Source organism: Sander vitreus, chromosome 10 (genome assembly GCF_031162955.1).
Source record: "Sander vitreus isolate 19-12246 chromosome 10, sanVit1, whole genome shotgun sequence".
Classification (NCBI taxonomy): Eukaryota; Metazoa; Chordata; class Actinopteri; order Perciformes; family Percidae; genus Sander; species Sander vitreus.
Genome location: NC_135864.1, coordinates 25,851,858 through 25,876,227, shown reverse-complemented (window position 1 = coordinate 25,876,227; position 24,370 = coordinate 25,851,858). Strand labels below are relative to the sequence as shown.

Below are 24,370 nucleotides of genomic sequence, written 5' to 3'. Positions count from 1 at the left end.
GAGAGAGAGAGATTGATTGCAAAAGTTGACCAGGAAAAACCGTGTTTACAACTTGAATGTATGTTGCTCAAAACTTATGTGAGATAGATTAAATGTTATTTTGTTATTGCGAAGTGTTCCACACCTCTGACCTTGATTAGAAATCAGAGGCGGACCTTTAAGCAATAAGTTTGAGAACCCCTGTCATACATGCATAGCAAAGGTCTCTTTGCACTCACTGGAACTTTTTTTTCCCCTCTCTCTCTCTCCACTCTTCAGATTGACTCCGTAGCATTGGAGCGTCAGCTCTTCCAGGGGCCCTATCCCTATCACATTGCTATAGTGCACGAGTTCAGCAACCCTCCAAATATACGCAACAAGGTTCGCATTCGCAGCTGGATGGACACCATAGCCAACATCAGCCAGTGAGTAATATCTCTGATATCACTTTCTAACCTCACGCCTTTTGGATGTGAACAGATTTTTTTCCTACATGTTGACCTACATAAGAGCGTGTTAGTCTTAGTTTGAATATGATCATGAACTGATCTCTGTATGTCTTTGTCTTTCTCAGAGAGTTGATCAAGTATGAGTTCTTCCCAGAGGCCACCCGGACAGAAGAGGATGTGAAGAAGTATCCCAAATACCCCTGGGGCCGGGACATCTATACACTGGAGGGTAAGACGGTCACACCTACATTTACCCTCACAGATTTCTAGTTTACCACTGAAGGTAGATATGCGGATAGTCATCAACCAAACATTTTCCTGCTTTGAATGTCATATTGTGCACGGTGCACTTTTTAAGGAGCTGGACAATGTTGTTGGATTTGAACTGAAACAAAGACTCTTATACCGCTTTCACACCACCTACCAGGGTTGGGCTAGGGTTGTCAGATCAGGGTTCAACCCTCCTTTTGGAAATTTAAACCAAGCCAGCCTACATGGGTATATCCCTGTTCAGGACATCAGAGATCACCTGGGCCAACAGCAATGCACACCAATTACCTTAAGTGCTAGAAATGGGCGGGGCTTTACACGTCATATTCAGTGAACAGGTAACATCATCTACTCCAGACCAGCAGAACTAATGTTTTGTAGCTACTTGAATCAGTCCGTAGTACAGAGAGATAAATAAAGCTTACTTTATGATTGTTTCGCAGTGATTACGTTCTAAAGGGGGTGGCAGTAGCTCAGTCTGTAGGGTCGCTGGTTCAATTCCCCATATGGACCAACGTACCGTACTGTGTGTGTGTGTGTGTGTGTGTGTGTGTGTGTGGGGTCCAAAAACTGGGAATACAGTATATTCCAATATGCTGGACCCCACAAGTTTAAAGGGCTGCTTGAGGGTTAGAATTAGGTAAGGGTTAAGTTTAGGCATTTAGTTGTGATGGTAAGGGGCTAGGGAATGCATTATGTCAATGACGGGTCCCCACAAAGATAGTGAAACGCACTTGTGTGTGTGTTTCAGGCCTGTGTGTAGTGATTTCTAACAAAATCAAAATATCAAGAAAAAAATTCCTGTTTTTTTTTTTTTTTTAATATCTGTTAGAATGAGCTTTAAAGACATGGCCATATTTATTATGTGGTTGCAAATCCTTTGATGACTTGCTGAAGCCTCGAGCCCAAAGACGACATGCGGCTCTTGGTTGATGCTCTTCCGGGCCTGTAATGCGGTCAGCTTCACTTCCTGTTTGTTTGAATGTTTAGGATCTTTATCCTGCTGCACTGCACTATAAAAGGGCTACCAGACCTACAGTGTTCACACAATATGAACACACTATGCTGGAGCTCAGAGACCATACAAAAAAAATGACGCGTAGAATAACAATCGGAGCATGATAGTAGCAAAGATGTGGACGGAAATTGACGATGTGCATTTGCCTTAAAATGTAATGATACATTGCAGCTCGGTTCACAGCTGCCGGTTCACAGCTGCCGGTTACAGCGTTCTTACTTAATACTGGACCAATTCTCCAAGATTTTTGTTCACATTAGTAACTAAAGGCTGTTTTAGGCTTCTGCGTCAACTCCTCGTGACCCTTTCAGAGTTCTGCGTCGGGGTAGCTTTGCATCTTTGTGGATTTCACCGCCATAACGCTGGGGGGGTGTGGCTTCGAAGTTCGGCGTCGCCTGTGTCTGTGTCGCTCACCACCGAAACGGTACTCAGAATGGCAAACCCCACAGACTGTCATGCTAAAATATTAATCTTATTTATTTATCTTATCTTATTTTTGTAAAAAAGTATCGAGAAATAGGCACAGTAAAATCCATTGACCTAGTTACTGTAACCAGAAAATAAGTCTGAGGTTATTTGCGAGGTGTCTGCCAGCCAGTTTATGTTATGTTAGCAAGCTAACTTTAGCACAGCTGCCCACAAAGTACTGCTTGCTGGCGAAGTGCTAATTTCAAAACGTTACTGACATATAGACACTTTACAAACGGATAACTCCGTCATTGTAACCAAAATATGTCTGAGTTTATTTGCAAAGCTTATGTCAGTGAACTAGCATGTTGCTACTCCCCACAGTGCATTAATAAATAATGTAGAGAAACTACTGTGTGAAGCTAGACATGTTCTAGATGCATCACATGGAAGAAAAAAATGAAAGAATTTATAGCTTTAGTCCAAAACGAGTTGAATGGGATGACTAAAGTGACAAGATTATACCTGAAACAAGCCAACCAACCAGCTGGCAGACTGGAGGCACGTGATATGTGTTTTTTCAGAGTCATTAAACCTTTTAAAGTTAACCGTCTTCTATGATGTTATTGTTCAGGAGTGGTGGATGGCGCTCCCTACAGCATGGTAACAGACTTCCCCTGGCTGAGGACTCTGAGAGCAGCTGATCCCAACAGCTACGCCCGCTATGACTTTGAGGACGATGAAAGCAGTGAGTGCAGTCAATACGTCCACTTGTCCTATCAGCAGACACTCTGTGGTTGTTCTCTAAATGTACACAATTCTTGGTATTTACCATAGACTGTAAAAAAGAAAAAAAAAGACGTCTCTGCACAAAAGTGAAGCCAAAATATCCCAGATACAGGCGCCACCATTTTGTAATTTTGGAGCTAGAGTCTGAATGTAATACCGCACCTGCTGTGCCGATTCTCCGACCAATCTCCCGCTCCATTGTCCCCTCACTCGCGAACAAGACCCCAAGGTACTTGAACTCTTTCACTTGGGGTAAGGACTCATTCCCTACCTGGAGAAGGCACTCCATCGGTTTCCTGCTGAGAACCATGGCCTCCGATTTAGAGGTGCTGATCCTCATCCCAGCCGCTTCACACTCGGCTGCGAACCGATCCACCGTTGTGACGAAAAGAGAGCTGAGCCAGAAGGCAAAGCTCTCAATCTACCGGTCAGTTTTTGTTCCTACCCTCACCTATGGTCATGAAGGCTGGGTCATGACCGAAAGAACAAGATCCAGGGTACAAGCGGCCGAAATGGGTTTCCTCAGGAGGGTAGCTGGCGTCTCCCTTAGAGATAGGATGAGAAGCTCAGTTATCCGTGAGGAGCTCGGAGTAGAGCCGCTGCTCCTTTGCGTCGAAAGGAGCCAGTTGAGGTGGTTCAGGCATCTGGTAAGGATGCCCCCTGGGCGCCTCCCTAGGGAGGTGTTCCAGGCACGTCCAGCTGGGAGGAGGCCTCGGGGGAGACCCAGGACTAGGTGGAGGGATTATATCTCTAACCTGGCCTGGGAACGCCTCGGGATCCCCCAGTCGGAGCTGGTTAATGTGGCCCGGGAAAGGGAAGTTTGGGGTCCCCTGCTGGAGCTGCTACCCCCGCGACCCGACCCCGGATAAGCGGATGAAGATGGAGATGGATGGATGGAGCTAGAGTCTGCGCAGTAGTGATCGGGCGGTGGAGCCGCGCTATCAAAGTCCCGCGCACACACCGGCCCGACCAATCACAATTCAATCACAGCTGTCAATCATGGCGTTTCACCCCTTGTTATAGCATCAAATAACTAATAAAATCCAAACTTATCAGGAAAATGAACACTTGAACAAACGGCGTGATCAGAACTACCTAAAACGGCAGAAACAATCTTTGGGGAAAAAAATGTATTTGACTGTACTTTGACTTTTTAGTTTGGCCCATATCCCATCCGCTAACATGGAGGGGGCGGGGTTTATGATGTATACTGCAGCCAGCCACCAGGGGGCGATCGAGATGTTTTGGCTTCACTTTTACGGTCTATGCATCAACCAGTGGTTATAATAATTTGTCCCTGTAACCGAAAAAAACCCCTGATCATATAAGCACTTTAAATGTTTTCCTCTCTGTTGTGTCGTGTGTAAGCCACCATCTACGCACCCAGGCGTAAAGGCCAGCTGTCAGCTGACATCTGCATGGAGACCATCGGGGAAGAGATCTCAGAGCGCCGACAGAGCAAAAGAGGAGTGTTTCAGAGAGTGGTGGTCCTTTTCCTCCATCACTGTGATACACCAGGAGAACCTGTGGAGGATGACTACATCTAGACACCACAAAACACTCCTCTGCCCATCACATCAAGAGCAATCTCAACACCTGACAGTCCTGCAGCACTGCCTGAGCTCCTGACTGAAAACACTTTTTTTTTTTTTTTTTTTTTTTTTTATGGTTTTTATTTGGAAAAGAGACATAGAGATGTATAGTCTGTTTGGATGAGGTTACCAATATACCGGACCCTGATTTTCTTATTATTTGAGCAAACCTAAAACGTGTATGAGCACCCTAGAACTGTAAATTCTCAAATAAAAGCAGAGTAAAACAAATCTCGTGACGGTGGACATAACTCAATCTCTGCTCAAATGGTAAATTCAGCATGAGTTAGATTTTCATTTAACGAATTAAAACATTTGCTTTCAACATGAGGTAGTTAGAAATAAAGGCGCGTCTCTAATGTAGTCCTGTTCCAAATAAGGTCCATTATTGACATCCTCTAGTGTTTTCAGCTGCTTGTCTTGTCTATCATGCAGAAAAGGATCATGCTGTTGGTGTGATCTTTCACCTGTCCACTGCTACAGTCTGCCTACCTCTGTACCACACATGACCAATCAGACAGAAGTTGCCTTAGACAGAAATGTCAAAGAAAATCCGCTTTATTTTAATTCATTTTTTTAAGTTATTTTTTTAGTAAATTTTTTTACATTCAACATGCCGAACAGTGGGTGGTTTTGAAAGGTGAACGGTATTTGGCATGGGTTTGCATTTTACTTCAGCAAGCACTAAATGGGGGGAAAAAGACAAAGATGTTCAGTCCACATGGAGCTGAAAGAAACTTGCTGATTAACTTCCCTAAGACTGATTTTTGCAAAAAGTCCTCTTTGCATTTTAGGCCTATTTGGATAAAGCTAAAAGCCCCACCGCCAAAGAACTAACCCCGGTTTATTGAAACTGATGATTCCGATGAACCACGTTGTGTAACTCGCATTCTCACTCAACCAGCCTGACCTGGAAACCAATTACAACACAAATATAACATGTCCTACATGGCTTTGTCATGTTGAGATGCTGTAGTTACCACTGACTAAGCAGCATAAAGGGAGCTATTGGAACTGCTGCAAAATACAACATTGGCTTTGTTGCAGTTGATCAATTCTCAGCTTTCCCAATGACCAAACAAAATGCTTTTTGGATTGGATAGTTCAGCCCTGGTCAGACATGCCCAAAAATATAAGAAGAAACACATCTAAAGCTACGTTTAGCTGCTCTGCTGTCTATCATCATCATTATCATAAGCTGAGAGGTCCCTATGTGTTAGAGAGAAATGTACAACTGACTTAATTTGCACAAACCGATGAATGTGCCATATTGCATAAACCGGGTGACCAGAGGATACCACAGTGTTGTTAAAATGCAATTCAAAGCTGTGATGTTGGACTTCTGCAATGTCCACTCACAGTCAGGATGTTTCACATAACGATGCCACTGAACATATGTTCCTAGTTGGCTGTTGGAGCAGATAATGTGGCTTTATTTTGTTCCTGACACCCGCTTGTGTTATGTTGGTTTTTGATACATGGCAAGTTCAAAAAAAGTTGAAGAACAGGCCCATGTGGGAATGTTAGATTTGAGTTCTGAAATAAGTCTGAATTTTGAAGGGGAGGGGGAGTTTGAATTATAAGAATATATGCCGAATTCTTGGACTTTGTGATTTTTAGACTTTTTTCTTTCTTTTTTTTTCTAACTTTGTTCTCAAGAGTTCTAAATGTATTCTCATTTTTCTCATTGTTATTCCTATCTCCCTACGGGGATTATGAAAGGATGGGTCAGTGTCATACACGCATTCATACAGTACGTATCACTAGGATACAGCTGACGACTGTCTGGCAGAAATTTCTCAAAAGGGAGAAATCGGAGCAATACAGCAAACCAAGACAACAAATACACGTAATCTCTTCTGTAGCACGCAGACTTGGGGCAAAAAAAGATGTAGTTGTAGTCTGACTTGTCCTGTAGTGCTTCACTGCTTCTTAAAATCTCTCCTTATCCAAATCTGTGTGATGCCCTTCGAGACCGATAGAGATGCCATGTTCTAGTATTTTTGGATCTGCCCTTAAGCTCTCGTCCGAAAGGAGTTTCATCATGAACTGAACCATCATGCTGTTTTTGTTTTCGCGTTGAGAATTTATTTTCATTGCAAAGGGATTAAAACCCCAAAAGGTGCCAGATTACTTTACTTACTTTTTCCTCTTCTTGAGGAATCCGATTGGTTGGCTTAGACAGGATTTTGTTGGTCATGTATATGGACAGCTCTGCCCTTTATGACTGTATGCAGTGGATAGAACTGATTGTCTAGGTTCAGGATGTGGGTATTACTCAAATATGGAAAAGGGTTTGGGTTCAGAAAGATGAGCAACTTCATTATGGATTAACTGTGAATGTCACTATCAAAGGATCTGAAAATTCTTTTTGGCAGGTTGAATGGACTGAACACGATGCGAGTCCAGCCTTCTGTTTGTGTATTGACAACTGTACAGATGTCATGGATGATGATATGCTTCCATGGTGTTTATATGTTTATAACGAAAGAAGATTATTTCACATATTGAAAAATAAATTAACTAAAAATAACTTTTTGTTGCCACATGTCCTCATTTCTGATTCTCAACCATTGACTGTGGGATTGATAACTGATGAGTTATATAAAGCTATACTTTTCCCTTAGTTTTGAATTGTTGGTAACGAATGAAAGACCAACATTGATGAGCAGGATTTGAGTATTTCCAACTTTGGCACCCCCAAGTGGTAGTATTACAAAAAAAAAAAAAACACTGTGGCAAACAGGCACATACAGAGACATGCTCAATACTATTTGTCTACTATTTGAGACCGCACCTTCCAAATCAGGGATACTAGCATGGATATGGATACATTTAATGTTCTATGGCTTGGAGATGGAGAAGAGAAGCTGGAGGATTATTGGAAACTACTTCTGATTAGTTGTTTTCAAATTAAATCTAATCTCACAGAGATGGTAACATAAATTACATTGTATTTAGGGGGGTGCAATATATTAATGAGCCTTTATATAGATACAGAGGAGGATGTTTACAATAAAATGTTGTCATGGGCGCCTGGGTAGCTCCCCTGGTGGAGCATGCGCCCATATATAGAGGTTTACTCCTTCATGCAGCAGGCTGGGGTTCGATTCTGACCTGCGGCCCTTTGCTGTCCTATACAAATAAAGGCTTAATAAATAAAAAGCGTGTTGTCACAGTTGACAATGAAGTTGTTTTTCCATGCACAAATCTGTTGATGACTTTTTTGAATTTCCAATTTAGCATAAAGCCTGTAGGCTCGGGTTAGCCTTAAAGGACAATTCCGGCGCAAAACTAACCTAGGGGTTAATAACAGATGTGTACCCACTCGATTGCTCTCTGGGACATGTTTTCATGCTAATCGAATGTGTTTGTAGCTTGAAACAAGCTAGCGCGGACCGCTGATTAGCTTACAACACTAGTATTCGGGGCACAGGGAAAGTAAAAACAAATTGCTATTAATACCACTAAAAAGGCTCAAAATATCACCACCAGATTATAAAGACAGTCACGTTCTCGTATACAGGCGGCCGTCGTCTTGGGAGCTACTGTTTTTCTAAACTATCTTTTTAATAAACTGTCTGTACACTTACAATGTTCTCAATGCTTCTGTTAACATTTAGGGACCCTCATTATGCTACCGTTGAAGTTTGGTGATATTTTGAGCCTTTTTAGTGGTATAAATAGCGATTTGTTTTTACTTTCCCTGTGCCCCGAATACTAGCGTTGTAAGCTAATCAGCGGTCCGCGCTAGCTTCTTTCAAGCTACAAACACATTCGATTAGCATGAAAACATGTCCCAGAGAACAATCGAGTGGGCACACATCTGTTATTAACCCCTAGGTTCGTTTTGCGTCGGAATTGTCCTTTTATATCTGCTGGTTATTCACTGAAATTTGGATTAAACAAAATCATCAGCAGCTCCCTCATAACGGCTCTAATGGGAATAGCCCTGTGTAAACTTCGCTCAGTGGCACCACACGAGAAAAGCTCAAGGAAACGTAAACTACACTACCTGGTTTGTTCTCTGCTGCTATTGCACCTAGCAGATCTCTGAATGGCTGCTATCTAAAGGGGCCATTTCCTTTTCAATCAATATAATTGATGGAGTCATCACCAAAGTCTTCATTTCAGTGAAAACATTTGCATCAACTTGTTCACTTGTGATGCCTTTGAGTGTCTGAATGTCAAACTGCTTAAAACATCCATGTTTTAACTTACTTTGAGCCAACTGTTAATGATAGAATTACAGCGCAGAGTGGAGCTGACAGAAAGCAGACGCAAGCAGCTGTAGAAACAGAGCAGATCTACCTGGACACACTGTTCTAATTCTGTCTCCGCTAATCTCTGCTCTTCCTGCTTTGACAAGTTGTAGTGGAGTACAGCAAGATGGAGTCACACTCTCAGTCTCCCAGTGTCTCTCACACACACACACACACACACACACACACACACACACACACACACACACACACAAAATGTTTTAGTGAATCCGACTCCTCTACTGCTGTCAGCCAATGTAAACAGAGTGAAACTGCCCACAGCCTCCTGCTGTTCCAGTGGACTTCCTGTGACACTGAACAGCTTCTGTTAGGCCTTCACACTGTTTCTACACAACATGGCCTCTCATCTGATGATGTTAAGAATGTATTAGTCATAGGATCATTTTGCATTTTGTTTATATTCACAATGTGTTCTTATGTTGTTAGTACACATTGATTTGTGAAATTCGACAATGTTTTCTTATATTTTTGTTCTTCTTCTAGGTAGGAGAACATTTCTAGGGTGGTTGAGAGCACCCTGACTAAGATTTCTTTTTTTTTTATTAAACATCTTGTTTTCACATTCCATCAGTTGTTTGTCCAACGTACAGAAACACAAGTTTTAAATGTGAGGAACATATCAAAAGCCAACACACATATAATTGTATATCATATAATCAAATGTAGATGATTAAGATTATTATATTTACATATTTGATTATTATATGTTTTCTAATTGTGTTGTTTGTGTGTGTATGTTTTATTAATATGTTTTTGAATTCCAGTACTGCCAGTACTTTGTTTGACTTTATTTAAATATAAATAATCAACAGGGGACGTTTAATGGAGATATCTGTTTGTTAAAATATTTTCCCCGTTCGCCTGTAGTGTCTCTTTAACGTACAGTAGACTGCAATGGGAAACTGGCATTACTGATTTCAGTATTTTTCAATACTTACCACCACTTGGATTTCTTAGGACTTTTTATGTTATAGAGGAGACTTTTTTGAGAATAGATCAGTTGAAAGAGGTTCTGTTGCAATTTGTGTGAGGTCATGTTACATAATGCCGGTACTAAGAGACGGAGAGCTGGAGGGAGGCAGGGAGAGGGAAATAAATAAATATATGTGACATTTTCAAATAAAAGTCCGCTCAAGCATCATCAGAGTAGGGTTCCAAAGCATCGACTGTAAATATTAATATTAACAGTCTTAGTATATCTGCTAAGAGTTTCTATACATTTCAATATTGTCACTGCGGAAATCAGCACTTGCCATCATTCTGTTTCGAATGGGATTCGAATGTGAGTTGACATTTGAACAATGTGCTGTTCTGCAGGGGGTGGGGTATGGATGAGAAAAGGATTCACGGAGTTTTGTGAATGTGCAATAGAATGCATTTTGTGTGAAAGCAATAAAAAAAAAAAAAAGGATTCTTATTGGCATTTCTTTAAACCAATCACACTCGTCATTGGCGGCGCTAAGCGCCACACGGAGCAGCTGCAAAATAGCATCGGGAAGGAACTTGTTTTAGTGGAACGTGTGTACGTTCAAAGGTTGTTTTAGTCGTGCAACAGAAAACTCCAAAAGATTGGACAGATAGTCTAGCTAGCTGTCTGGATTTACCCTGCAGAGATCTGAGGAGCAGTTAACCATAGTCCTCAGAAATCCACCGGAGTTTAGAACGCCAACACAAAGAGAGAGGAAGGAAACGGACATCGGCGAAAAAGACATGCATGCGGCGGAGCAATCCCGGAATTGGAACGTCATGGACAGACTAGAGCACTATTCGCACGGGATTAGTATCATTAGAAATACCCCCCCCCACATCTGAGTTTCATGTGGCGCATTCGTACGGGATAAGCGAAGCCTGCTTTTACTTGAGTTTACTGACATATCTGTACCCCGAGAGATGGGTACCTGGAGGTGAGGCTGCCGCACTGCACTTGGGTCGGGGTTCCGTATCCTTTTGGGCCAGGCCCGGTAGAAGTTACCAAAGGCGCATAGCCTATCCCTGCCGCAGCGGCACCCACACAGCATCACCGTCAGCCCTCGGACGAAGCCGCGGGGAGCGCTTCAACTCGGGGACGGAGGTCTCCGGGTCCAGACTAGGTTAGCCATGAAAGTTGGCATCCGCATCCCCCCCCCCACGCGATCCCATATCTGTCTTCGCAAGAGGGATAAAAAGGCGCACAGGAAACAAAAACCTTGAAAAAATGATATACGACACCGTCAAATCACAGACATGTCGGACTAATATTATCACAGGACCTCGATGTTCGGCGAAACATGGTAGGTCATTTGCAGGGGAGTTTTTACTTGACAAATTGCAGACGTAGCCGGTTCGCACGGGATTACATAAGATCACAGACAGCCTCCGTAATTATTACAAATGACTAGAGGTCACCAGGTAATACTAATCCTGTGTGAATAGGTCTTATGTCCACACAGACTTCTGTTTCGCTGACTGTATGAAGAGTTTTGACAATGTGACTTCAGTTTTGACCAATGCATGTTAGCAATCAGAATTTGATGTCAGTGTGATTACTTGACGGATGTACTGTATGTTGATGACAGAGGATCCATAGAGGCCTTCTTTTTGTTCTTAAATCCATGTTCTGTACATCTTACATTTGCAATAAATCACAGCATTTTGTTTTTCTCCATTATTTGAGATGGTTTGAATCTGTGATGTACAGACTTGTATAAGAAACACCTCTTCCATTAGTTTACTATGTGGTCAACTGCACATAATCAAGAGAGTTTGTAAAAAATGAAAAAATAAAAAAACAGCTGCTGACTTTAACTATAACAGCACAGAGATGTTATCTAAGTTCATTTCTTGGTGCCCGATATTAGTAAGGTTGCAACTTGGCTTATTTGATAAAACTCCACGTGATGCTGCCAAATGTGATGTATAGGTAGTGCTACAACAACATGATGCACTTACAGTAAATGTCCATCACTATTTGTATTTTTAACCGGATGTGGATGTCTTAATATTCTTTATGATCAAAATAACAGATTTAGAGGACTGTGAAGCAAGGTTATAATAGTTTTTATTTTATTTCAGTTTTGCCTTTTCGGTTTGATTTTAGTTCAGTTTTAGTACGTTTTCAGAGAGTGTTTGCTAGTTTTAGTTTAGTTTCAGTTTTTCAGAAAGATTTAGTTTTTATATATTTAGTTTTAGTTTGCTTTTGTTAGGAGCAGATATAATGTCTCAGAAGTATGTAGCTATATAAACATACAAAATACATAACTGGAGCACTATAGGAATGGCCATGTTGTTTACTGTTCAATCTTCTCGCTACTTTAGCGTCCGATGTGGAGCAATTACGACACAGGGCCATCTCCTGGAACGTCAATGATCAAGTTCATCATCAAGTCTGTTCAATTTCTGTAAAAATCTAAAACTGAAATGATTTGCATTTTAAGTTGTTTTTTAACTTGGCAATATGGTTTAAGTTTTGTTTTATTTTTTCTTGAGGGTTTTTAGTTTTAGTTGACTACTGTGTAGCTTTGGTGGTGGTCGAGATAATTGCTCTCTTAGAGCTTCATGGTTTTAAAACGGCACGTGAGTTGGGGCAGAGCATTGTGCTGTAAGTGTGTGAGACAAAGCACCGTCAGTGTATCTACCAACTTAAGGAGCAATCAAACCAACTCCAGGGATGTTTTTGTCCAGTCCTCCCTCCAGAGCTGCATCCATGTTCAACCATCTTTGCAAGGACTGGAAGATCTAAGAACCAATCATGGCCCCAAATTCTGAATGTACCTATCCATAATTGAATGCATGTCATTGCTGAAGGTTCCTGGGAGCAGCACAGAGCCAGAAAAGAAGCTTGGCCTGGAAGACCCAGTTCAGGGCCAAAAAGTCCCAGTCAGACAGTCGGTTTTTTATTGTCCTAAAAATAATACAACCGCAAATGTTACTTTCTCCATCTCTCAAAAAGTTCAAAGGTTTTTTTTTACTTTGCATGTAGCAGATCAGTAGATGTTTACTTAGTTTATACAGTTTAGTGGGAAGGACTCCTCTCCATATGAGGGAAAAGACTGCAAACACTCACTGGGAGATTTACTTCTGATGTGGACTCATTGTACATCTAGTAAAGGGTAATGTGTGTGTGTGTGTGTGTGTGTGTGTGTGTGTGTGTGTGTGTGTGTGTGTGTGTGTGTGTGTGTGTGTGTGTGTGTGTGTGTGTGTGTGTCCCTGTCCATGCTTGGTTGCCATCACTAATAGCCCAGTCTTGTCAGCTGCTGTAAACAGTGAACCATCTCCAAACATTACCTTATTAAGACACAAGAGACAGACCAGACAGAGAGGAGAGTTTGAATCTACCTGCCCCCCTTCTGTCTCTCACACACACACACACACACACACACATCTACTTTAACAGGCCTGGGGGGGGGGTGCTTTTAGTAATGTTCTGTTTGACTGGTGAGTACTATTCTATTCTAACCTGGAAAGATATACAAAAATGTCTTATAGAAGTGTCTTGGTCTTGGTCAAGAATGTAGCAGCATATAAAGGTTGCAAAACATGAAGGACTCAATGAATTAGATAAAATGTTTCCAAATATTCCAATAAAATAGTTTAAAAACACCGACAGCTAGATCATCTTGCCTCTGGATAAGAGACAACGGTTTTAATAGTGGGCACGGAGACACTGTATGTTACTGAAGTTTTCTATCAGAAGCATGCTCCGGTGTATGCACCTTAGGAACAGAGAGAAGATATAAGTTAATGGGGTGTAGATTCAGCCTAATTCGGAATGACTTGCATAGAATGCCTGTCATAAAAGCTTCCTTTATTGGACGATTTGCACTTGTTTCAGCTCAATGCTGATCAAAGAGCCCAATAATCCACCAAATCAAACTGCTCCTATTGCGTGGCCAGTGGTTGTGGTATCTTTATCAGCCAACATTCACATTCACTAGTGGGAGTTGAACGTTATTTAATCATGTATTTAATCTGTTACCGACTTTGTCTTAACACAACAAAACTATCTTTCTTGTTCGTTAGTTAAAAAAATAAAAATAAACTGAGACGCAGACTGCCGCCTTCAGATTAGGACTGCAGTCTGGAAACAGGGAAATTATAAAGCAGCAGCCTACAATGTGAGAAGAGCGGGAAAGGAGGCAAAAAGGGACTATGGGAAGAAAGTGGAACTACAATTCCAGGAGGGCAACTCCAGAAGCATGTGGCAAGGTTTAAGAACAATGATACATTACAATGCCACCCACTCCTCCTTGTCAAGTGCTGATGTGTCTATAGCAAGGGAGCTAAACACATTTTATGTAGTGTTATGGGGTGTAAATATCCTTTAGGCAGGTTAGGGCACCACTAGTTTGGATCGACGATGGTTTACTTACTAGATAGTTCCAGCGCCGGCACAGCAACCGGAACCTCTAAGCTAGCAAGCTAACGTTACACGCTGAAAATGGCAAGTTTTAAAGAAACTTTGGCCCTGCAACAAGGCAGGCCTGCTTGGTTCTTTCGGGGAATGATTGTAAAGATTTACAAGGAATATGTTGACAGCTTTTACTCTCTAACTGGGACATTTTGGGACTGATTGGTGGGATTGCTGTGGACGAAATACACACCGTGATTACACTGGTAAGAGCAAATGTGGTTTAACCATGTATCCAGCTAATTTATATAGCTAACGTTACTGTATTGTGAACAGTTAACTTCATTTAATATTGTATGTGGTGTTTTCTTTTGTGGGGTACAAATGTTCCACCAAAACAAGTTGCTTCCGGAGACTATTTTGCAGAGCCACCGTCGCTGCGTCCGGAGCTTAGCACCGCCCAAGAGAATTGTGATTGGTTTAAAGAAATGCTAATAACCCCTGACTGTTATTTTTCCTATCCAGGAGTGTATGTGTGGAGGGGCCAGACCTTCCTCCACAGGGCTGTGGAGATAGGTTTAGTAATGTGAGACTAGGGCACCACCTATTGGGTGTACATGTGACCATTGGGGGAGGTTTGGCTTTGTTGCCTAGGAGGAGTGTTGATAACAGATTTGACGGTTTGTTGCAATGATGTTGGAGAAATTGGAGGACCTGGCCCGGGGTCGATGCGACGAGCCATCCGCTCCTTGTATAACCAAAGTGAGAGCTGTCTCCGTATACTCAGTACAAAGTCAAGCATGTTTTCAGTGAATGTTGGCCTCCACCAGGGTTGTCCCTTGTCACCTATTCTGTTTATGAAATTCATCGACAGGATCTCAAGGCCCAGCCAGGGGAGGAGAGTGTCCGCTGTGGGGACCTCTTCACCAAAACATCTACTGTATGTTCTGATCCTTACCTATGGTCATGAGCGTTGGGCAGTCACCAAAAGAAAGAGATTGCAGCTACAAGCGACCGAAATGAGGCTGGGCTAACTCTTAGAGATAGGGTTTCTTTGATTACATTCACCCCTACAGGTAATTTAGAGTCATCACTTAAGCAGATGAACTTAACCTGCATGGCTTCGAACTGTGGGAAGAAGCGGCAGCACCCAGAGGAAACCCGCGCAGGCGCACTCCACACAGAGTGTCCCTCCCTCTTCCCTTCCTCCCTCACTTTGTCTGACTCTCTCCCTCTGTCTCTCTCTCTCTGTCTCTCCCTCTCTCTGTCTGCCTGTCTCTCTCCCTCCCTCTCTCCATCTGTCTTTCTGTATGTCCTTCCTTCTTTCAGCAGTGCAATAAGTTCCACGTGGTATTTTCAGTTTGTCGCCCAGTCCAGTCAGCTGCCTGATGCAGAAAAAGCCCAAATTTAGAAGAAATATGAAAATTGTCAAATGCTTTTTTTCAGGAAAATACCACCCCCCCCCCCAACCACACACACACACACACACACACACACACACACACACACACACACACACACACACGCACACACACACCTCCTTTTTCCAATTCTCTGTTAATTCTTTCTTCCCTTCTTTTCCCCCTCTTCCCTTCCCATTTCTTCCCTCCTCTCTCCCTCCCTTTTGTTTCTCAGCTTCTGTCTCCTTTTTCCTTCTCCTCCTCCACTCCTAATCTTCCCCCTTCTTTCCCTCTTTTTCTCCCTCTTCTTTCTCATTCCCTTCTTCTCTCTGTTTGTCCCTCTGTCTCTCCATCTTTCCCAGACAGGCTCTACAGGTCACTAGTTGAGGCTTCTTGGTTCCTCGACATCAGCCAATCAGTCATGTTTAGAGTGGGCATTCCCTGGTGTAAGGTCCGCCCCCCACTGACCATACAAGGTAACAGTGGAATGCATGGCTTGGCAGTCCGTCTGCTTCATAAGAGAGACACAGAGAGCAGAGGGTGTCCCACACTGATGAGCAGTCCTATTACCGTCTGATTTGAACTTCAGCTTATTGTGAAAACACTGAAGCTTCAGAAGGATGCCAGTGGGCAAACCTGCTCCTCAACTCATCACTATTGCAAAATCAGCCTTTTAGCAGACAGACAAGTCAAAGAACAGCCGATTCATTTCATCCAGAAAAACCAAGTAACCTGCCAGGGGAGATGACAAGCCTTGAGAAAGCTCATCAGTCCAGCAGTGAAGCAGCCTACCAGCTGCTGCAGATGTTCCCAGCAGCACCTCAGCTGCCCTGCAGCAGAGGACTCAATAAGGTATGATCGCACAGATTACTCTTACCAGTGTTTTTGAAAGTTTTACTATAAATCATGTATACATTACAAAAAATACCATGTTTTTTTTAAGTGCTTTTCCATCATCCAGGCAGCAACTTGAAATGTGCTTGCCTTAGGTCAGAGAACATAGTGTCAACATGATTGATGTTGTCAAAGCAAGGTTTTTGAAAATGTATTACAAATGTTTACACAGCATTACAACGCCAATAAATCAGTAGCAATAGAAGTGGACTTGATGTCCACTGAAGGCGCTCCACACTGCATGATTTTGGCCAGTCCCACACTAAAGTTACCAATCGTGAGCAAAACAGTGAATAGTTCTTCAATCCAAAACAGTGGTCCCCGAGCTCACTGTGAGACACATCTGCTGATGGCTAAAGAGATTTGGACAGTGTCAGAAAATCAGAACAAACTCTCAAAATGTGACCTCTGCTATAACTCAGGTGTATAACACAGCCAATGGTAATACAGCATGAAATGATGCCAAGATGTGCTGGCCAATGCCAACATTAAGCGCCCAAAGACATATGTTAATACCACATCTGTATGTAGATATCTATGCTACAAGCCATTTTTGAAAAAGAAAAAAAACACTTTTTATTTTTCTGTATTCTCAGATAGATGGAGTTAATGTCAGTAGACATTCATCGCACAATCTGACATGCCTCAAAAGTGATATCGTATAGTCTGACATAGACCCCATTCCACACAGAGTGACATGCAGCAAACATGTATGATTGCTGTTATCACACAGTGTGAAGAAGCCACACTCACTGCTCTGTTCCTCCTGTTTGGTTGAAACTGTGGTACTGAGCCAAATGAGCTGCAACAGTGTTTACTGAGAGAGTAACAGGACTCTAACTGTACAGCACTCTGGATTATATTAAAATGCCATTTTCGCTTGTTCCTCTTGAACCGGCCTGGAATAGACTTAGGATTCATTTTTGTCTACATGGTAATAACATAAATTCATTGTCTTCACCCATCCATTTGCAGGGCTAACACACATAGACCCGCATGCATAATATCAGTGTAGTAGCTTCCAGCCTGGGGGTTGGGACTCTTAGGGTTCATGAGATGATTAACAGGAAGGGGAAGTGAAAAAAAAAACAACAGATGTCTGCTATACAAAATGTTTATTTTTTTCAGAATTTGTTATAACCTATGCATTTTTGTGTGAATAATCTAAATTTCACAACTGAAATTATTACCCGAGAAGGAAAAATCATTCTGTGGTTGAACTGATCACAAAGAGTAGATACATGCAAGTCATGCTTTGTTTTAAGGTGTCACAGGTCAAAAAGGTTGGCCACTGTTTAAGATTGTTCACATTCAGCTCAGTTGGAGGGACGAGGGTCATGTGTAAAAACAAAAATCCAATCTATGCTTGCATCCTGGGGGAGTGTTGGACAGTCTGCGGTGCTGTCCTTAAATGGGAAAAACAGATCAAGGATCTGATGTTGAAACCCTCCCACAGTATGGCTGACATCAATCTCACACAGCGCCTCATGTCACACAGGAGGCCAGCATCAATGACTGGGACCAAATTTACACCATGAACAACATGTACTGAGGAAACTACTGCTAGTCATAAACACGCACACGCACACACACACACACACACACACACACACACATGTCATACGTGTACACATAACTCATGTCTGTTCCCCCAGAACACTGCTGTGTGTATTCACGCTCCGAGACAGATGAGGGAGGACAATCTCGAGGTGTTCAAGAAACAGACCAGGTAGGAGCACCAAAACACACACACACACACACACTTTTTTTTACACTTTCACACTTAATTTGTGTAGTTTTTCCTCTGACTTATGTGTTCTGTAAACCAGCTGAGATCAACCACTGTTACATACTTTCAATAGCAACATGTTTCTGTCAGTAGCTGATGGCACAACGTGGCTGTCACTTATTATGCTCTTGAATCCTAATTTCCTCTGACAGTCAATGTTCCCTTAAGTAGCATTAGGCCTCCTGCACACTGGCTGCGTGGCGTGAGCGTGGCGTTTCTGTTGCGTGGCGTTTTCTACGTCTTTGCACACCAGAAACGTCTCTGACGCGGCGCTGCTGCTAGCCTTGTCTGTACACATGTATGTTTCCCATTGATTTACTGCACTCAAGCAGTAGTATACTTCATGTTAAACATAAATATAGACTGATTTGATTACAGCAAAGACAACGTCGGCAGTATTGACGGCAATATAGGCCACCGAATATTTCGTTCTGTATTGACAGGTGCAACATTTGAAAATCGATAATTATTTATTATCATTATTTTTTTAAATACATTTATATCTGCATTTATGTCAAAACCTAGAGACTTTCAAACGTCATTTATTAAATGTACTCGTGTCAAAATGACATATAAACATCTTTTCGTATTCTATTTTGCCTGGAAACGCTTCCAACACACTGTGTGTGGTTAACACACACAACCAGTGTGCAGGAGGCCTTAAAGTTCCTTCTTTGCTGCTTGCATTGACAAGTTCACTGGTGAGTCAGACAGAGTTGAGCAGGTTAAAATGTAACAGAACGTCATATCAAGGTCACTGTTCCCAGATCCAGCTAATGAAATACGTGTTAAAGCCCTGGCAGACAGGAACTGCTGTCCTGCTGGGGACTGGGATTGATATGAGAAAATATATGGAGGGAGGAGAGGAGGAAATGCTGTATTTATTTACTGAGCGGTCAGAAGTCTTGGGGGCACTGGGTTAGGAGGACTTTCACATAACCCCTTACACACACACACACACACTCACACCAGCCCCCCTCTGGGACCAAGAGACCGTGATTCCCAGGGTCAATTTCCCATCGGAGAAGGAGAAGGAGGGGGAGAGAGAGAGAGAGAAAGGGGGTAGGAAGAGGGGGAGAGGCATATGGAAGGTGAAAGGAATGGGTGGAAGGAGAAGAATGCAGGAAGGAGATGGAGGGAGAAGTGTTTTTAGCATTGATCAGAGCAGAGACACTTCTATTTTATGAGTCAATCCACAACTACTCTGAGACACGCATACACGAGTCTTGACTCAGCTTTGAGTCTTTTTTTTTTTTTTTCTTCATTCAAAGCTTGTTTGATCAAGGCCCCCAGTGACACTATAAGCTGTCTGGTTTGACATTTTTGGATTTACAATGCACACGCTTCAACTATCTCCAATGATTTAATTTCATCTGAAATTTCAACTGCTTCACCATTTGCAGTTCAACTGACATTTCACCTGCTTTCGGCTCTTTCGGCCTACTCCTTGCATGTTATTACATTTTTGAAAAAGTAACTGCATACAGGGCTTACATAAAGTTGAAACGCCTTTAGCTGTAAAGCTTTATGTAGACTACGTCGTCACACAATGGTTCGTATGGCATCTTACGGAAAGTAATGCACAATTCTTTGCGTGTTATACTACGAAATGTCCAGCAACACGAGCGGTCAGTGCGCCTGCACAGCCAGCAACAAAACTTCTCGGTTAGGTTTAGGAAAATTTTGTCACGCAACTTACGTGAGTTAAAATAACGTGACCAGCAGTCTCCTGGGTGAAGTAGTCTCCCTACGTAGACTTTTTTTTAAAACATTTTTATTCAAATTCTATAAAAACAAGTTTGAGTTTTCTTTTGGAGTTAGGTAAGCCATCACAGTAAACATCACGTCTGGACTGGTCACACAACGTGAAAGTAAACTACCTTACCGACCTTTGTGACCTGTCAGCTAATGTTAGACCTCATGCATTTCTTGAAGATAAGAAAAAGATCTGTGCCCTTTTTCCTGTTGACATACATCTGACATTGATTGTGTTGAAAGGCCTACCTAGCCTTTCATTTTCCTTTGGACTGGATTTCTACACAAAAGACAAAAGTGACTTGATGAGAACAGTGTAGAAGGAGCTGTGTTGGCATGTCTTCTGCTTTAGGTAACCAACAATGATTTCTCTAGCAAATGTTTTAATACATTTAAACAGTATGTATTGTCTTGCACTTCTTATACGTTTGAGGTTTTCTATTGTCAACATCAGCCATAGACAGCAGGTCCATCACCCTGTAGGCATGAGTTGGGAGCAGTTACTGTAAACCAAAGAATGTTTTTTCAATTTCTACCATAGATTTTTCCTTAATCATCCTGTGACTCCTCTGATTTTTCTTACTGTAAGACCCCTTAGAGGGTCCCAACCTCCAGGTTGGGAAACATTGCCCTAAGCTGTTTACGACACTCTAAGGTACCTTTTTGCACCCGGGCCCCCCCCCTTAAACCCGTATTACAGCCCTTCACTGCACCACCAACATGTCCCTGATCAGGCTCTAGCGTTAGACTTAGTGCACAGTTCAGAATTGCCATATTTGGTAATTGATTTTAAGATCCACTTTTACAGTCATGTTTAGGATGTGTTGTAAGTGGTCTGTTTCTGTTGAGATATACTCTGACACAGTGTTTAGCTCTTCAGTCTGGGGAGTAGTACATCTGACTCTATTTAACTTTTTTGGTGACTCTTTAAGTGTTTAATGTTTTGAAAAAATGAATTTCACATTACACAGGCGTCATCAGCTGTGTGTGTGTGTGTGTGTGTGCGCGTGTGTGTGTGTGTGTGTGTGTGTGTGTGCGTGTGTGTGTGTGTGTGTGTGTGTGTGTGTGTGTGTGTGTGTGTGCGCAATACTTTTGGTGTGACAGATTTCCTGTGTGTGATTTACAGAGCCAAGAGGAAAGAGAAAGAAGACCATATTAGGCAATGTTTGGCTTAACAGGAGAGATTGGCTTTGACTGTTATCACAGCCGGCCTAAACACTCACACGCGCGTGCGCGCACACACACACACACACACACACACACACACACACACACACACACACACACGCACACACACGTTCCCACTCAGGGCTGGTAGCCTGTTGTTAGTCTGCACTGTGACACTGCCTTCCATTGCAGAGGGATTATATTCTGATTACAATTACACAAATCTGCTTTATTGGCATGCAATTGAAAAGTGTTGAAATGTTTGGGTTTTAAGTTGATGTACATTTTTAAAGGGAGTTATTATAGAGTGATTTTGTATTAAATCAATCAGGCAGTATTTATGGTATTTATGCAGTGGCTGTGCTGACTCCCATCACCCTGCATTATTTGCCTCCTGTGCTTTCTGTATACAGTTGGTAGTGAAATCATTCTTTAGCTGTGAGAGGAAACTAAAGTACGACTGAGGCTGAGCCCTAGACTGTAGGAAAACCACAAGTTGCAGGACTTTACTGTTTACTGTAACAACAGAAAGGAGAAGCAGAATTCAGTTCAGTTGTCCCCCTTTTCAAAGTATCCATACTCACTTGAATTGTAGGTTTTGATTGCCCTATAGAATAATGTGCAATGAGGATGGAGGGGATTTCATTCGTGGTACTTCATGAATCAAAAACTTAGAACACTTGTTGATTTAGTTTGCTGTTGTCCTGGATTGTATTACTTTTCGCTATCTAACATTTTGTCCAATCCAGATTATGTATTGTGGGCATCACGATCAAAATATTGTCAACACTTTTTAGTCCAGAGCAAAACAGCTGTTTGCCCAAGTAGCTTTCTGATACTACCGCTAGGAATTGCCAAAGTCAGTACCACATAGGGGGCTTGTAAAATGATTCACTGTAATGGGGTGCCATAGCGTCAAAATGTTTGGGAACCATTGTGGCTTCCTGTCCACAGCATGTACACACAGCCAGTCTGCTGCAGGGCCTGCCTGCACTCTGCACACACACACACACACACACACACACACACACACACACACACACACACACACACACACCGTACAGCAGACCCTGTCAGGGAATTCTGTATAGCTTTGGTAGATACACAGATACATTTATAGATTTAAATTAAGGATCACAAAAACCACACTAGGATGGAACCTAATCGGTAAGCCTATATAATTAATATTGAGATTGGAGGTAATGTTCCCCATATTCAACTTTAATAAGAGTATTCTGCAGTTTTTGGTGATAAATGATATCATGACGATAACTGTCATGATATCATTCATTAGTCAGCTTTATCCGATTATTATATAGATATAGTACCAGTTTCTACGTCTTCTTTGAACCTAAACTTAAATTGTACCAGAGACGGTTTAGAACCGAGACGCCTCAAGTCAGAGTAGTTTCCTGTATCTGTGTCATGTTGGTTTCTCCACGGCCACGCCTCTTTAGGAGACTAGCGGCAGGTCCGAGTGTATTGATTCCAACGGGAGAAGTGAATGTGATCACAGATTATGAGCGATTCTTTCGCCCCATAGTCACCAACGTTAATATTGGACCCATTCCCCACAAGCCGCATATCTCAGGAACATTCTGACACTAAAATGCCATTTTTCAGACAGACACATAAGGAGAAAATTAACTTAGTTTGAGACCTGTTTCTGTCTCAGGACCGAACTCTCGCGATATCTGGCAACACGGAGAAGCTAACGTCAGCTAACGTTCGTGAACGCCCTAACAAAACTAATCTCTGTGATGGTAAATATGTCTTTTAGCTGTGTAAATATCTAACGTTAGCAAAAGAACATATTAATAAATTATGCAAATATAACTTTTCATCCATCCACACGATGTTCACCACACTTTCAAACGAGACCACGCCCCCTTTAGGAGACAGGAAGTGTGTACCATTTCATACCATTGGCGATGCTTGAAATGCGTTATCTTTAGTACATTATAGAGGATCTTTGATTGTATCAGAACCTGATGGCAATTTAAAATAGGTCATATTTCTGTTTTACCTGCATTTTTTTTTTATTACCTCCACTTAAGAAAGGAAAGCTACATTTTACCAGCAGCTGCTTGATATTTCGGAGCCCTTACAGCAGATCACGAGCTCCTCTGACATGATAACTTCGTGGAAGAGATATTCCAGGGCCCCTGTCAGCTCTGGAGCCCCTCAATGAACCAGGCTTTTGTCACTGGTTACTAGCAGAAAGGGATTTTATGTTAAAGTTTCCCCCATTTAGAAATCCGGAAATCTAAACAGATTTGTAAATGATTGTTCTATGGCACATACAAAGTGCTGTACTGGCTCGTCCTGACCAAGTGCAGAGTGTCTGGACTGATTTCAACTCAGTGTGTGCAAGTTGACACAATGAAAGCAGGAAGTGATATCTATTTTTTGACTTATGTAATGTCCAAGCTCAAAGCTCACCTGGATTTAAACAAAAATCCCTAGAATTTGTCAGTAGATTTTCATTGTCCACCACTTCAGAAATGCATATACCATAGCTCATTATTGGAATGTATAACATGTTTAAAACCAATGGATTGTTTTGAGTGAATAGGAACAAATAACAAACAGAGCTCCCTCTCAAATAATGATTTAAAAGAATAGCTGAACATTTTGGGAGAGGATCTGTCTGACAACATTATCTTTAGCCAGAAAGGCTGCACAGACGTGTGATAGCGTGATCGGATCACACATCAATGAGATACAACGTGTTAATTAGTGAGCAACCCCAACTGCACCCTGACTCCACATACTTAACACAGAGACATGAAAATGATATCAATCTTCTTATCTCTGAGGACTTTATTATCATTTATAATAATGAACGTCCGTTACATTCAAGCAGTCGCCAAATGAGTTGCTACAAAGCTAATTAAGACCATCAGCTCCACACAACTCTCTCTGTGTTTCTCTCATGTTCAGAAGATTCTGTCGTCCGGTGACTTTTACCTCTTCTGAAGAGTTTATCTTGTATTTTCAATCATCCGTGTCCTCCTTGGCTACTAGCAACTGTGTGGGGGAGGGGTGGGGGTTGGTGCGTGATCACGGAAGGCTTGTGTCATGTAGACGTGCCGACAGTTTTGTTGTCATTACTTAGAATTCCTCATGGGGAATACAGAAACTATACGCACCCTAGCTTTAATGTGTAATACGACCACGTCTATGTGTTTTACTGACTGCTTGTATGCCTTTTATGCTGTTGATTATTGTGTTTGGTGAGCTGAAGACCC

The 24,370-nt window shown here is 42.1% G+C and overlaps 1 protein-coding gene and 1 long non-coding RNA gene across 2 annotated transcripts in view; both read left to right on the top strand.

Annotated features, from left to right (window-relative positions):
* Nucleotides 1-7,038, top strand: part of fbxo38 (F-box protein 38) — a 38,503-nt gene extending 31,465 nt beyond the window's left edge. The window contains exons 18-21 of the mRNA XM_078261042.1: nucleotides 259-404; nucleotides 554-657; nucleotides 2,759-2,872; nucleotides 4,282-7,038. Of these exons, the coding sequence (XP_078117168.1) occupies nucleotides 259-404; nucleotides 554-657; nucleotides 2,759-2,872; nucleotides 4,282-4,460 (543 nt within the window). The 3' untranslated portion in view covers nucleotides 4,461-7,038. The remainder of the gene's footprint in view (nucleotides 1-258; nucleotides 405-553; nucleotides 658-2,758; nucleotides 2,873-4,281) is intronic.
* An 8,971-nt stretch (nucleotides 7,039-16,009) lies between these two features.
* Nucleotides 16,010-24,370, top strand: part of LOC144524643 (uncharacterized) — a 13,342-nt gene continuing 4,981 nt past the window's right edge. Inside the window, exons 1-2 of the long non-coding RNA XR_013502625.1 lie at nucleotides 16,010-16,366; nucleotides 18,064-18,137. This is a non-coding gene — a long non-coding RNA (uncharacterized LOC144524643). The remainder of the gene's footprint in view (nucleotides 16,367-18,063; nucleotides 18,138-24,370) is intronic.